General features: G+C 41.5%; 1 protein-coding gene across 1 annotated transcript in view; it reads left to right on the forward strand.

Annotated features, from left to right (window-relative positions):
- The window catches only part of PRKCE (protein kinase C epsilon), a 425,910-nt gene that overhangs the window by 290,366 nt on the left and 120,296 nt on the right, over positions 1–15,248 (forward strand). The window contains exons 4-7 of the mRNA XM_054983917.1: positions 1,328–1,362; positions 3,825–3,910; positions 6,947–7,076; positions 14,311–14,453. Coding sequence (XP_054839892.1) covers positions 1,328–1,362; positions 3,825–3,910; positions 6,947–7,076; positions 14,311–14,453 — 394 coding nt within the window. The remainder of the gene's footprint in view (positions 1–1,327; positions 1,363–3,824; positions 3,911–6,946; positions 7,077–14,310; positions 14,454–15,248) is intronic.

A 15,248-nucleotide genomic window follows, 5' to 3' on the forward strand; every position in this document is an offset into this window, starting at 1 on the left:
GTTGCATGGTATGCATGATAACATGGATCTTGGAAGTCATTTTGATTTCTTGTAAGTTGACTTAAATAATTTTTTTTTAGAAACATTACAAATGAATCAAAATGTTTATTGGTAGTTGTTATTGTTTGCAGGGATGTATGATGAGCATAACATTTTTCACATCTCCGGCACTGGTATGGAAGAGGGTTTTTAATTCAGAACATTGATTAACTGAGATGGTAGGTCAGTACGACAGTTTGATTTTTGCTGTCCTCTACTGGTGGCCATTGAGTTAATGTCTGAAGGGGATCCATGTAACAAAGTACAGACCCACCACTCACTTAAAAAGCTACAACTTCATGGCCTGTTCAGTGAGCAGTGGCTGTAAAGCCCACTTCTTGGTGATCCCAGGTAGACAATCTAATTCCACCACTTGGCTCCTGGAAAGCTCAGTACTCATGGGCAGGGAAGGAAGGTGGGAACTGGTTCCTTGAATCCATCTGTTGTGCACGCGTGCGTCATACCTGGAGGCAATGGAATGCCAGAAGTAAATCATTCAGGGGCATTCTTGTTCTTCTTCTGATCTGTGATAACAATTCTTTTAAATAAATAAATAACCAGAATATGTTTGTATCAATAATTCAGGATTTTAGGGCTGGCCTTGCATGTTACTCTTGTGCCTGTAACAGCTGTCATTAGAACCTCTCTTGACAGGATTATAGTGGGTGAATTTGTGTTTGCCAACCATAAAGATGAAAGGCACAGTGTTTAGGCCAGGTAGGGGCAGAATGGGATTTTAAAGTCGGGGCGCTTGGCTCAGCTTGTTCCTAGCTGCTGGTGCTCCTTCCAGTGCAGTTGCCTGGCCTGGTAAGCGAATGGAGCAGTCTGCCCTTGAGATCCAGCTTTGCAGGTCTTGTCAATGATATATAATCTGAATTGTTACAATCTGAATACTTTTCATTTGTTTAAATGTGTAAAGAAAAGTGCAGCTTTTCGGTTTTAATTCTGGACTTGACAAGAGTAGCTGTGTCAAACAGATTTCTGCAGAGATGGCTAAGAAATACACCAAATAAATACAAACCAATGAAATATAATCATTTGGCATTTCAGAAATCGTTGTACAGCAAACAAGTAACAGAAAAATTCAGCCCTGAGAATTTCATTTGTGCAGCTAAGGGAACAATCTCCTTGAATAAATAAGAATGCCGCCAGTGTGACCGTCCAGGTGGTGCATTTCTTTCTGGTCCTTAACTCTCTCTCTCCCTTCCGTGTCAACACTGGATGATGTGAATGCACAGCCAGTATTGTGTGCTCCATTCTAATCTTCCGTATGTGTTCTTGTCCACAGGGGAGTAATAGGAAAGCAGGGGTACCAATGTCAAGGTAAGGAGCATGATTTACGAGTTTTATATTAAAAGAACTAGCACATTTGAAGTTCATTGAACCCTGAAAATGAAATGGGTGATGCATCTTAGAGAAAATCACTTCCAGACACATTTTTACAAGTATTCAGTAATTTTGCATGCCAGTGGTTTCAGAAATTAATGTGGAAATGTGCAGACAGTGACCCTCATCAGAAAATTCTGTTCTGCATGCAGAACAGCTGTTCTGAGCATACAGCTCTTGTGGGATCCCCACAGAGAAACAATGAGATCCCCAGCATGTGCAAACAACCTACATGGAATTCTGCTGTGCATGAGGAATGAAGAAATTCCATGTAAGCTGATTATTGGCAGATCTGTTTCTGTAAGAGCAAAGACTGCTTGATGTGGAAATGGGCCCAGCGGCTATCTTGTCCTCTTGTGTGCATCTGAATGCAGTGGCAGATGTACATCCACAGCAAAATGCTATGAGCAGTCAATAGAGGGCTCCTTTGCCCATAGTAGTCCTGAATCAAACCTTATCTCTGGTAATGATGGGCACTGGAACACTTACTTTAGCTTACTAAATATTTCTATTTTTGATTTTTTAAAGTTTAATATTATTGATTCAACAATAAAATCAGTCTTAAAAATGTAATTATAAACATGCATTAAAACATTCAGCTTTAAAATTCCCCTTTTTTCTCCCTCAAACCTAACCAGTCTGAGCCAAACGGAACAGTACAGTCAAATAAACAAAGGCTGTTTCTACACATGTTGAATAATGCACTTTCAATGCACTTTAGCAATCCTTTGGAAGTGGGTTTTTTGTTTCACACACAAAAACCCAGTTCCAAATGATCACTAAAGAGCATGGAAAGTGCATTATCCAACATGTGTGGAAGCAGCCGAAGAGCTCAGCACCTGCAGATACAAAGATGTATATGCTACAGATAAAAGGATGGAAAGCGCAAATCAAAGAATTAGCCAAAAATGGCAAAAATGGTAGTGCTCTAACTCCTGCTGCGGTCTTACTGTGGAGTAAGGCCCAGTTCATATGCCTGAAGAGCTGCTTTAAGACTCGCCTTGTGGAGGTTATTTTAAAGAGAAACAAGGTGTTTGGTATACAAAGCCTCTGATTTTCACCATGGCACTGTGGCCTTCTCCAAATATTGGCTTGCGTTGGTGAAATGTAAGTCAGAAATTATGCAAGGGGAACACTTCTAGATAAACCAGTTGATCCTGGCCAATTGATCCACTCTGTATTATTTGACCTCATCAAATAGTGGCCATGTGTTATAACTGCAGACATCTCTGGACATGAATGCAGGAGGACACCATGAAGTAGACAGGTGGGTCATCTTCACTGTGAAACAGGTCACAAGGGTCCCGTTGTTCTGAGTATCACAGAATCCATTGCATTTGCAGTGTGAAGGGAGGACCTCTGTGTGTACTGGCATGGTGCTCTCTAAAGCATTCTGGGAAAGACTGGCCATAAAATGTCTGTAGGCTAAAATGGGTGTGCCAACTGAAAATTAATGTGTTCTGTCACTGTCATATAGTTTAGTTTAGTTATTGGACTTATAGCCTGTCCTCCCCGTGTAGGAAATGGTCACTGTCATGCAGGAAAGTATAGTTTAAAGAACACAAGGTATGCATGGTGGAGAAGTGTAGAACCCTCCTTGGGTTCATCGTTTATCTTTCCGCAGCCTCTCTTGCTGATTTCTTTTCTCCCAGCTAGGGGTCCTACACCAAAAACTAAGTCTGGTTGAGAGAAAATAGCTTGGTGAGGTAAACGGTAGGAAGAAAGGCATAGGAGGGAAGGCAGTTTAGTTTCTCTCACCTATGTGTCCCCCTTTCCCCCCTTAAACCAGAACCTGCCTTCTTACCACTTTCCACAGCAGATCTAAGTTCAGGCACAATGATTTGTTATTCCCTCCTCTGGTTTTGCTCTTAAAAGGAAATTGTTTTTATAATGAATGAGGAACAAATATGAAAGACCTCCTCAAGAGGCAATTTGGCAGCAGCCTATCGCTTTTTCTAAAATGCACATGATGATAATGTTTATATAATGTACATGTGGAATCTTGTTGCTGCTTTTCCTTATAACTGAAACTATAAACATATATTTCAACTGTGTTAAAATCTGGGAGGAGCACAGGTGCCAAATAAAGATGCATGTTCTGTTGACCTTCCCTGCTGTAGTATGTATGTTGGGCTTTGACATGTGCATTGGAGCCCTGCGGTGCTTTTGCTGGAAACTTTTGATAAAATCCTTTAAAGACAAGTGCCGTATTGACTCAGGTCAGGTACTCCAGCGCTAGCCCTCTGTGTCTGTTTATGAGAAGTTTGGCTTCCATCTTTCAGACTTGAGGAAAACCCTCCAGAGTTTTTCTTTGATTTAAAGTCAGTCTTCTGTTCTGGGAAAAATAATGAAATGGTCTTTGTGAAAACTTGGGCTGTCACAGCTTCTCTTGTTTGCAGTTTGCACTTGCGTAGTCCACAAGCGATGCCATGAGCTTATAATAACGAAATGTGCTGGCCTGAAGAAACAGGAAGCCCACGATGAGGTAAATATTTATAAAAGAAATGGTCCAGATAAAAGGAAGTTTTTTGGGTGGGGGGGGGAGGATGAAATTGCTGCTGCCTTCCCTGTTCCTTACAAGACAGAAATACAGGGCTTCTCTGCATCCTTCCAGCCTGTCCTTAGTACCACATTCTGTTTTCATGATAGATTGCAACAGTGGCTCTACTTGCATGGGAATGACTTCAGTCTCTGTGAGAAAGGATTACTATAAATGAAGTAAATAAATAAATACTTTTTTAAAAAACACAGCCAGTCCAGGTACGGCAAGTCAGCAGCAAAATAAGTTCTGAATTTTGAGGATAAAATTAGGTGTTGCTGAATCCTCAAGTTCTTACAGTATCCAGTTCAAATTATTTCCTGTCTGCTACAACTGAGTTCCCAGTAGAGAATCTATATCTGACTGTACTGCTTTGGGCTGCAGCCAAGGACTTGTGTGATAGAATTTCCCTCCATGCAAAAAAATTCTTTCCACAAAAAACTCTCGGTATTGAGGAGATGTGTCCAGTTCCTGACCATGTTAATTTTTTTGTGTGCAGAATCTTTTTTTTTTCTGTTGGGGATTATTTCATCATGTGAGTGCTCATCTACAATTCGAACTGCAGTGCTACAACCCAGACTCAGGGGTGATGTTTTTCCGCAGGAAAATGCACTTCTGACAATTAGGCTGAAATGGCTGCCCTCTGGTAAGAGATTCAGTCAGCCCTGAATGGGAAGACAGTAGTTGGTGCAATAGATACTATAAGCATCATCTCAATATAATAATTGTTCAGGCAGGGGCTTGGATCCCATGGTAAATTTTCATGAAAGGAAGGTGGGTTTTTGTTCATTTCTGAAGTTGCAGATCTCTGACTTCCTCCTCTTGCTGCTCCAAAAGGTCCCTGTCCCCCCAGAAACAGCATTTTGAGCAGCCTTTTGGCAAGGAAGTCCCATTCCATTGACAGAAATGCTTTCTGTTAGTAGAGATTTACTACAGAATCTAGTCCATGGTACATGGATGGACTGTTGAAAAAACACTTTTGGCTGATGGATGGGTCAGTCTTTAGGCACAGGCTGGTCACTGTTGTGAGAATGACCTATGCAGATTTTAAATCTGTGCACCAAATCTCGAGCACAGAGATACAGAAAAATCATGAAGAAATGTTCAAACATTCTCTTAAATTATCTTTAGTGTTTCTTCAGTGGAGCCTCTATATTGTGGAAAAATTGTTTTCTGAATTCACAATTTGAAGGGTGAGATTGCAGGGTTAAACTGGCAGAGCTCATTTAAGGCTGAAGCAGATTTTTTTTATATTGCTTTGCAAACTGGGCAGAATGGATAGGAATGTCAGTGCAGCATCCACATGCCTTCATAACAGTCTAATTTCGGACGAGAACTGTACTGTCATCCTCTGCATCACCCCCTTAACATTACAAGCCAACACTTATGATTCCAGGCCATGATCTCTTGTGCCAGATAATGATCTACCAGCTTGTGCCATGCAGAGATATGAGATGCCTGCACTGATTTACATTCCTGGGCTCCAGACAGCAGGAAGCTTTAAGGCATTTCTGAGCTAGTGCTCTCATTGTTTAGGCAATTTGAGACTCCTGGATAAAAGCCAGTGATGGGAGGATCACAAGGAAAAATTACTCCATATATCTGCAGTGGGCACTTTTTAGAAAAAAACTAGTTGGTTATTTACTTAGCAAATGTGATTCAACTAGGGTAATGATTTTCAAACTGGGAGATTCTTGAAAACTTATGAGGGGTTCAGTGAAGAAATTCATAATGCCAGACAAGCTCCCTTGAAAAACAGCTTGCCTTCAGTGTGCAGCCATAGGAGGCAGTGTTAGGTATGCTTCAGAATGTATTCTCAGGTCACATGGAATAAAAGTGAAGTGCAAAAGCCTTGCCCAGTGTTCATGCCTTGGAAATTCTTCTGCCATATCCTGTGACAGGTCTTGTGGGATCCTCAAGGGTCAAATGAATGTGGAAAGTGTTCTCCGTGAAGAATGAAAGTGTGAATGCCACTGAGTTAGGCCCAAATCATGGCCATAGCTTTAAAGCCCCCATTCACTTGACTTAACATATAGCCCTAAGTGATGCGTCAGAGCTCCCCCTGCATTTATTTCTTAAAATCTGTCTCCTAAATGTGCTGGTTGCACAATACCCCTGTTAAAAAAAGAGAGAGGCCCTGGTCTCGAGCCAGTTGGGGAGCCGTGCCCTATAATCTAACTATAATCTGTCTCCAACTTTAATGCCCACTCAGAGTGGTTTACAAAGTATGTTATTATTATCCCCACAACAAACACCCTGTGAGGTGGGTGGGGCTGAGAGAGCTCCTAGAAGCTGTGATTCACCCAAGGTCACCCAGCTGGCTACAAGTGGAGGAGTGGGGAATCAAACGCGGTTCTCCAGATTAGAGTCCCGTGCTTTTAACTGCTGCACCAAACTGGCTCTCTCATATAAGTTTTCAAGAGTCAAAGTTCCCTTCTTCAGATACTTTGTTGTCATTTTTATATGTACAATTGTAAGCCGTGTTGAGCCTGTTCTTTTGAGGAAAAGTAGAATATAATTTTTGTAATAAATAATCTCACAAGTGCTGGAGAGAAGATGATTGCTGGAGGCTGTCTGAGTAATTCCAGATCATCATATTAAGGCTTGGTCCTTCCTGTTTTTAAACATTTGTGTAAGCCCCTCAAAGCCTTTGGGGTTCAACAGGATTCAGATCAAATACATTTCAAGTTGGTTTTTTCCCTCAGTAGAGAGAATGCAACTGTTCTGTCCTATGAGATAAAATTAATGGATGCACTATTGAGGTAGGGACTAAATTTGCTCCCTGCCGGCCCTGATGAATCAAACCTATTCTAATCTGTACAATCCCATCCTCTATTCAATTTTTGCTCGCACTAGAGAGGGATGAAGCTGTTTGCAGCTAGGTTTTTACGTGCATATAAGTACTGCTGTAGCTTGTGGCCAGATACAGCCTAGATTGCAATGTAGTGTTAACTGTGTTATGCTGTGTTGCTTTTCCACTAGGTGGGCTCCCAACGCTTCAGTGTCAACATGCCTCACAAGTTCAGCATCCACAATTACAAAGTGCCCACCTTCTGTGACCACTGTGGTTCTTTGCTCTGGGGTCTTCTGAGACAAGGTTTACAATGCAAAGGTAAGGAGGAAGTCTCTTTGTAACAATTTGTATTTCCTGTTTGGTCCAGGTAAAATGAAATTTCCTTCTGCTAGTACAACATAATAAATTTTGTTCTGGAACAATTTCTTGCCCCCCGTATAGAGCTTAATACAACATATGGTTATGTTTATTTGATCTCACGGAAATCTCTGTTTTGGATCCAACAAACCACAACCCCGCTCCCTTTCCAGTGCAACCCCCCCCCCCCCCCATATCCTTCCAAAATGGGGAGGTAGTGGTTGGGAGAAATCTCACGCACCCTGCATAAGCAGCACATTTTCTCATGCAAGGACGAGTAAAGATCTAAACTATGGGGCTTAAGCATGCTTCGCTTTTGGACGGAGGCTGAAATTTTGGATAAAAACTACAGGGAGGAAATAAGCATGTAATATATTACTCTTAACCACTAACTTAACCATCAATGAAACATGCTTCTTGTGTGTACTGGCAAAAGTACACATAGATTCAAATTTCAGTCCTAGGCATCTCCAGTTAAAATAGATCTGAGTTAGCCATTAAAATTAGATGTGTTCAATTAAACTACTTTACATTTGGATGATCGGTTTTATGAAGACCTGTGCTACCTGATCTTTTTATATAGCCCACCAATTCCTGCTTGTTTACATAGCAGTTAGAATAAGTGATTGATTTTTGTAACCTCATCTTTCTGTATAAAACACCCAAGATGTTTTATAATCTCTGTACAAAAATCAGTAGGCAAAAATGCTTTACAATTTTTATTATATTGACCCTTCCAATAAACCTGTGATATAGGGCAATGTTGTTCTCATTTTACAATTGAGGCTGCACACAGTGAGTACATGACATACATAGATCTTTAATTGAGTTCTCCCACATCCAAAGCTACTTCTTTGTATCCACTGGGTCACACCAAGCCAAACACTTTCCCGTCCAAGCATCATTCTTACTCTATACACATCCAAATATAATATAACCAGGGCTGCAACATTATTTCAAATTCTAAATGCCAACCACTAGTTGGTAGTGAAGCCAACATCATTTATTTTATACCAGCTCTACAAAAAACTGAGTAAAACTCAAAATCCTGAATGGCCAGTATCAAATTTCTTGGAGTCAGAGTTGCTAGTATTTTTAGCAGTCTGAACTCAAGGGTTTGTTCTTGAAGTAGTTGGCTCCTTGCACTTGGCCATCTCCTTTTTGCAGAGGGGTGCATTTGTCTGACAACAGAAACATGCATGGTATGTTCCAGGCCATGTTGGTCTGCAGCCATGTTGGTCTGCAGTAGGATTTGAGTCCAGTGGCACCTTAAAGACCAACAAGGTTTTCAAGATATAAGCTTCTGAGAGTCAAAACTCCCTTCTTCAGATACCTCTGATGATACTTTTGTATCTGATGAAGAGAGCTTTAACTCTCAAAAGCGTATACTCTGAAAATCGTGTTGGTCTCTAAGGTGTCCCTGGACTAAAATCCTGCTATACACAGTACGTAATTCTGTCATTCTGTTTACAGTCTTCGTTTCTCTTCTCTTTTACTTAATGCAGCTGCTATGTCGACAGTTTTAAGGGAAGAGATTGTGTGTGAGGTGAGAGGGACTGCTTTAGCCTTTCAATATGAGGCATTGTCTATTGAAAATTGCTACCCACAAGCCCTTGTTCACTTGGAGGAAACTGATGAATACCTGTTTTCTCCAAGAGACCCCAAAACAGCTTTGTGGGTGTGGCATGTTTAGTGGAAAATGAGGAGAGGGGCCTCCCACCACTGTCTCCCTTTAAACAACAGCCTCACTGACAGTACAGCCTCACTGTGTTCTCTAAAAAAGGAAAAGAAAAGGGTAAGAAAGAGAAAGCCATCTGTAAAAAGGATCATGGAACTTCACATACCATGTGGTTCTGCTCTGAAATAGCAACTGTGAGGAAAAACTGAAAAGTTACTAAATCTGAGTGATGGACCCATACATACCCCTTTTAATATCTGTGTTCCCTGTTTGTAGCAAACAACAGCCCAGAATATTTCAGAAAGAACAGGATAAATTGAGGCTGTAGGCAACAGCTGCTGCCATCCATACTAGCTTTTTCAGTTCTTGGCAGTACTGTAGTGACGCCTCCCTATCTTCTTATGTTCACTTAATTAGATTACTTGTAATTCCCCCCTTTTGATTTATAATGTTTTGAGAACGTGCGAAGTTGTGCCACCGTGGGCAGTCACAGAGCTTAAAGTAAGTTCTGACGTAGCCAGTTTTTATTACTAGAATGTACATCTTTTTTTCCCCTGAAAGTACTAATCAGATGTGGCTAAGCTGTTCTTGACAGGGCATGTGATGAACGTAGGACCTTCTGCATGTAAAGCATGTTCTCTGCCACTGAGTCCCTCCCTGTTAAGAAAACATTGTTAAATATGGACAAATGGAATTATAGCTGTCATATCATTGGACCACCTAGCCATCTAGTATTGTGTGCTTGACAGCAAGTCTCCAAGGCTTTAGGTTAAGGTGTCTCCAGTCCAGTCCAGTCCAGTCCAGTCCAGTCCTTTAAACAGAGATACTTGGGACTTCCAGGACTTAACTTGGGACTTTCAGCTTGTAGAACATGTATTCTACTAATGAACTGTGGCCCTTCTAATTTAGACTACCCAATCGTATGCATTAGCAATGCTAAACGGCACATTTTAAATGTCACTGCATACTGCTCTAAGTGGAACAATAAACCTAAGTGGGCAGCTTGACTGAGGAATGAAAAGTCACTTTTTGGCCCCAGATTTAGCTGCATATGTGTTTTCCAGGAACAATCTGCTGTAAGATGAAGCATAGCAGCCTGTCTACTTTTGCCAGTTCTGCTCTGCCCTTTACACAGCATTCCCAGTACCCCAGTCACTCTGTTGAGTCAGGAGAGAAATGTTAATTGCAGAGGTTTGGCAAGCAAGTACTGCTGAGGCTTTCTTTTAAAATATAGCCGTACATAATGTTACAGCCACAAGCAAAGATGGAGAAAGGTGAAGAGATGAAGCTTGATGAAGCACAGGGCCAGGAGGGTTGGAGATAGAAAGAGGTTTGAAGGGAAAGGTAGAGTTCCTTGTGTGGCCTGCTATGGTCCAAACACTGATTTGATTTTAAAATGTTACTTCACTCAATTAAAGATGCTAACAAGGGGAGGAAGGGCCAAAAAGTCTATACTGAGAATAGTAAGACTCTCATGAACAAAAGCCTTGCAGGATGGAGGCTTCAATGAGAAGGGAAAATGGATGGGATACAGTGGGCTAATCTGGTAGGACCCAGCCTTCTCTTTGACCAATTCTGACCATATCAACCCTAGAGACGTAAATGATTTCAGTAGTTATCCCCTCTCTCCTATGTACTCTGGGACCTCTAGCTTTGTGAAACATACTAGAGATCTCTAGCTATACTGGCCTGTTCTCTGCGTGCTTCATTTTATATGCGGTATACATTGCAATCTGGTTTTAGTCACTGATGAGAGAAAGGCAGGCTTTTGAGAAATAGCTCAAATAAAGAAAGAAGCCATTTATCACAGATCAGTTGATGGTCATGGTCCAAGATCTGGATGGCAGGAGGAAGCCACGTTCTGCAGGACCAGGGAGAGCTCCCATTTAGAGCTCCCACTAGGAAAATCAGAGTTGCTCCAAGGAGCGCCTAAATAGCCAAGCAGGTAAAGGAATGGAAGGCGTTAAGAGGCCGGACACTTAGCCGTACATTGCAGCTTTGCTGGGTATTCAAGTGGCCATTTGGTCTTTTCCACCAGGAGTTTCCATAGCTGTGAAATTTCTTAAGTACCTGGTGGAGCTACAAGCCCCCATCTTGTTTATTTATTTACTTTATTTATAGCCCGCCTTTCTCATTGAGTCTCAAGATGGATTACACAGTATAAAATATTGCATGATGGCATTAGGTATCTAATAAACAGTGCAATAGGACAAGGATTACAAGAATTAGAAACAATGCAAAAAATCAGATGTGAAATGTCAAACAATGCGGAGAATGGAATTACAGAATTAGAATACATTGCAGAAAGAGCAGCGCAATATATAGCATAAACAGATAATACTTTTACGTCAAGAGTAGTTTTCTTCCTTGGATGGCCCACAGAATACTTCTCCTCCGGCTGCATTTTGGGCCAGGTTCAGGCCTACACTGTCAGAGGGAGAGACTCTTACTGTGCTGTACTGTGCGCAATGCCTTTCTTTCAGGGTCAGACTACACATGATGCTGGAAGATCCATGACTGGAATTCCATCTCCTTGGTAATTAGCACCTGTGGTAATTAGTACCTTGGTAATTAGCACCTGTGGAAGGCCTCCATTCAGGAAGGGTTTTATTCTTTCCTTCCATACTATATTTTTAGCGTCATGCAGCTTCCTTACCCCAAGCTTCTGTTTTCCTCACTGAGGGTGGCATTCAAGGTAAATGGCAGTTCGAGGGGTGGCAGTGCTTACATTCCAGAAAGTTCAGGAAAGTAGCACAGAGAGGAAGGACTACTCCTCCATCCCCATCCTCCATAGCTTTGATTTGATTCTGCTCTTCCCCACAGGTACTACAAATAATATGGTGTTTCAAGGAATTTTAGACACCACTGTCATGGAAGCTGTCTGGGTGACCTTGAATCAGTTGTACTCTCTGTCCCTCCCACCTTCTCTCTCTCTCTCTCTCTCTCTGTCTCTCACTCTCTCTCTCACTCTCTGTGAGGGTTGTTGCTGTGAGGGTAGAATGGCAGTGAGGAGAATGATGTCGTAAGCTACTTTATTAGCACTAGATAAAAAAAAGAGGTGGCTAATTAAAAGCTTTGTTTCAAACCTGCCTTTTGAGGGGAAGGTGGTTGAGAGAGGTGTCAGAGCAACTCCAAGGTTTTCTGAATGACATGTCTGCCCTTGACCCCTTTCACTCTGGCTTCAGGCCTTGCTATGGTTGAGAGATAGCTTCAGTTTGATAGTCTCTGTTTACGGATAAGGATTGTATAACACTGGCTACATGAGCCATCATACATAAAAGAAAATCCATGTTCAAAGGCAATATACCTCTGAATATTAAATACAGGGATAAGCACCAGCCCTGTGAGAAAACGGCTACTTTCCTATCCTGCTTGTAAGTTTCCCAGTGTTAATGGACTGATCATTCTTGCAAACAAAATGTCAGACTTGCTTAACTCTTAAGATGACACTCTGCTTACATTTTGTGTTGTTGGGCAGGAGTAGATACATTGGTGCTACTAGAAAAGAGAAGAGAAATTAGAGAAGCTGATAAGCTTTCTCTTTAAGAGATGGGGGAGAATTGCTGAATGAATATTATCCAGATTTATTATACTCTTCCTACGGTAGACTGAGGCAATGATCGAAACCAGAACTATTTTGGCAAGCGAGTTTCCCTCTGAGATAACCAGCAGTGAGTGTGCTGACAATTTGGTAGGCGTTTGTGAATGCTTGTGAGTTTTTCTCCACAAGAGGGCACTCTAATATAAAGCATTTATGCCAGCGCAAGGGGGCTATCAACAAACAAGCAAGGGAGGGGATGGATATTAAATATTTTATTTAATGTCCTCATAGGCAGTACTTTTAACTTCAAAAAGTTATAAGGCAGTTTACAAAAATAAAACACAATACAACCATATAAAATGTATGATAAAACCAATAGAAAAGTGGCTCAATAAAAGCATAGCTTAATGATTTGTTGTTTCCTTTACACATACACAAATGAGGGAAAGCCAATACCATCTTAAAATATCTGTCAAGCAAAAATTTTCACACACTTTTTCACTTTGCAATTGTCCTACAAAGCGTGTGGCTTATTATTAGATTAATGGTTTTAGTTTGAATGTGCACCACATAAAGCTTCTTGGCTGATTGTGTCCCTCTCCCTGTTTACAGCTTCCTGGGGAAATTCCAAATTCTCCGTGTTTGTTTGTGGTCTTTTCTCCTGCTGAGGCCCAACAAAATATGGCTATGGGAGAATGCCTATCTTTCAGTGTTTGCATAGTTTCCCATTTCTCTCTGGATTCAGAGGCATGAAGTGGAATTGGCACCAATTTTCCCTACTTGTTCAAGCACCCAGTCAGCCCTGCTGCTTACCAACATCTGAGAATTCCTTAATGTGTTGTTGGGAGAGTGAAAGCCTTGTGTACTGATATCACTTAAGTTCAGTCATCATGAAATAAGAAAGGTGGGGGGGAGGCTTAAACAAAGCAAAAAGGAGCGATCAAAAAAGGAGGAATGGAGTTTCAGAGGAACTTGTGTCAAAGAGTGGGGGGGGGTGCTGTGGGGTGCAGAGACATTAGGGGGTGCAGGGATAGTTGTGATTGGGAGAACCAAGAAATGGGCAGTAGGAGATGGGAATAGAGAGAAATGATAGTGCTGAGGCTTGAAGAGAGAGTAATATGGGGTTCAGAACGGAACTGGAGGGAGATATGAGAGACGGGGCCCACTGAGTGAAGAAACAGAAAAGAGAGGGTGGTTCAGGGAGAAAGAGAAAGACGAAGGCACATGATTGAGGCTGAGCAGGGGGAGAGAGAATGATACAGAGAGGGGACAGAGGTGTTCCTGCAGCAATACAGAGAGAAAAGCTCTTCATTTGCTCCTTCATTTCAAACAGATTGCTCCCCAAGTTGTTTGCCATTCAGATCTATAACACTACGTAGATCAAAGAATGGCAATAATTGTTGCCACTGAAGCAGTTTGCCGGCATCTCTCTGCCTGATGGAGTAGTTTTTGGAAGGAAGAGATTCTTTCCCTATGCTGGACAGCAGGCATTCTTCAGTGGCCAATGCATTGGGACAGGGGAAGAGGGTATTTAAAAGATGGTGCCTTCACCCACCTTCCAGCCCTGTTCTGTTCTGGTCCTTTCCCCAAACTTCCTATTGATCCATCCACTGCCCCTCGTGGCTTTCTTTCTGTTTTCATTCAGGTGGCTGTGGGGCACGCAGAGCAAATTAATTAAAGAAATTGGGCACAGGTTGTGCAGATGCTCCCAGAAATGACAGTGGCACTTGGCTGTCTACATCTGGAAACGGCCTAGACATTGGTTTGATCCAGGAAGGTCGTGTTACAGTCTTAGATCATAACACAAAATGGTCACAAATTTAGTTCAGCTTTTTCATATTGCAATCATTGTCTTCTTATAGGGCGTGTTGCTGCCCTTCAGGACTCAGATTTATATTCAGTAAAAGATAGAGGTTGATGTTGATATATGAATCTAACCCTGGTCTTTCCTCCCCTCCCTTTGGTTTAAATTACAGTTTGCAAGATGAATGTACATAGACGCTGTGAATCAAATGTGGCACCAAACTGCGGAGTGGATGCTCGAGGGATAGCTAAAGTTCTCACAGACCTAGGCATCACTCCAGAGAAGATCACTAATAGTGGACAAAGAAGGAAGAAGGTAACCAAAGATGTGATGTTAAATAAGAGCTAATGAATGTTGGAATTGTGAAGAAAACTATAGGCCAGTTCACTTATTACTCAGTTGATGAGGGACTATCAAGATCCCTCTGCCTTCATTGGCTACCCTCTGTCCCTTCCTGTGCCTACTAAGGAGGCAATTGGTTGCCGATTGATTGCACATGGACTCCCTTCCCCCTGGCTGCTCAGAAAAAAGCAGTTGCTGCCAGAGAGGATAGAGCCAATGAAGTGAGATACCACTATTCAAAACAGATTTTTACTGCTGCTGCTGCTGCTGCAGGTAAATGAGCACCCGTTGCAGTGGGCTCTTTCCAGTCTGGGTCAAAAGTAGCTAAAGGAAAAGTTGTTCCTATATGATCCTGACCAGCAGAAAATCAGCATTAAATTTTCAATAGGGCTTTTTTGTAGCGGTCCTCATTGTTACTGGATACTGGCACCTTTTGGAGGACTCTTGCAAGTCTTGAGGAAGGAATGGATGAAAATCAGTGCTACCATATATATGAGTACAGACACTTTTAAGAAAAACCTTAAAATTGCTGGTTTAGATGCTTGGTGCAAATGTTTTTTAATGTACTCAAGTATTTTGTTAAAACCTTAAAATTGCTGGTTTAGATGCTTGGTGCAAATGTTTTTTAATGTACTCAAGTATTTTATTAATTAATACATTCTTGATCCTATTGTGCATTTTTGGTGCTATTATTGTTTCTCCTGCTGCTTTGAAATTGTTTTGATCGTTGTTTTCATCCCACTCTTTTTGATCATTGTTATTGACTAT

This window comes from Eublepharis macularius, chromosome 1 (genome assembly GCF_028583425.1).
Source record: "Eublepharis macularius isolate TG4126 chromosome 1, MPM_Emac_v1.0, whole genome shotgun sequence".
Lineage (NCBI taxonomy): Eukaryota > Metazoa > Chordata > Lepidosauria > Squamata > Eublepharidae > Eublepharis > Eublepharis macularius.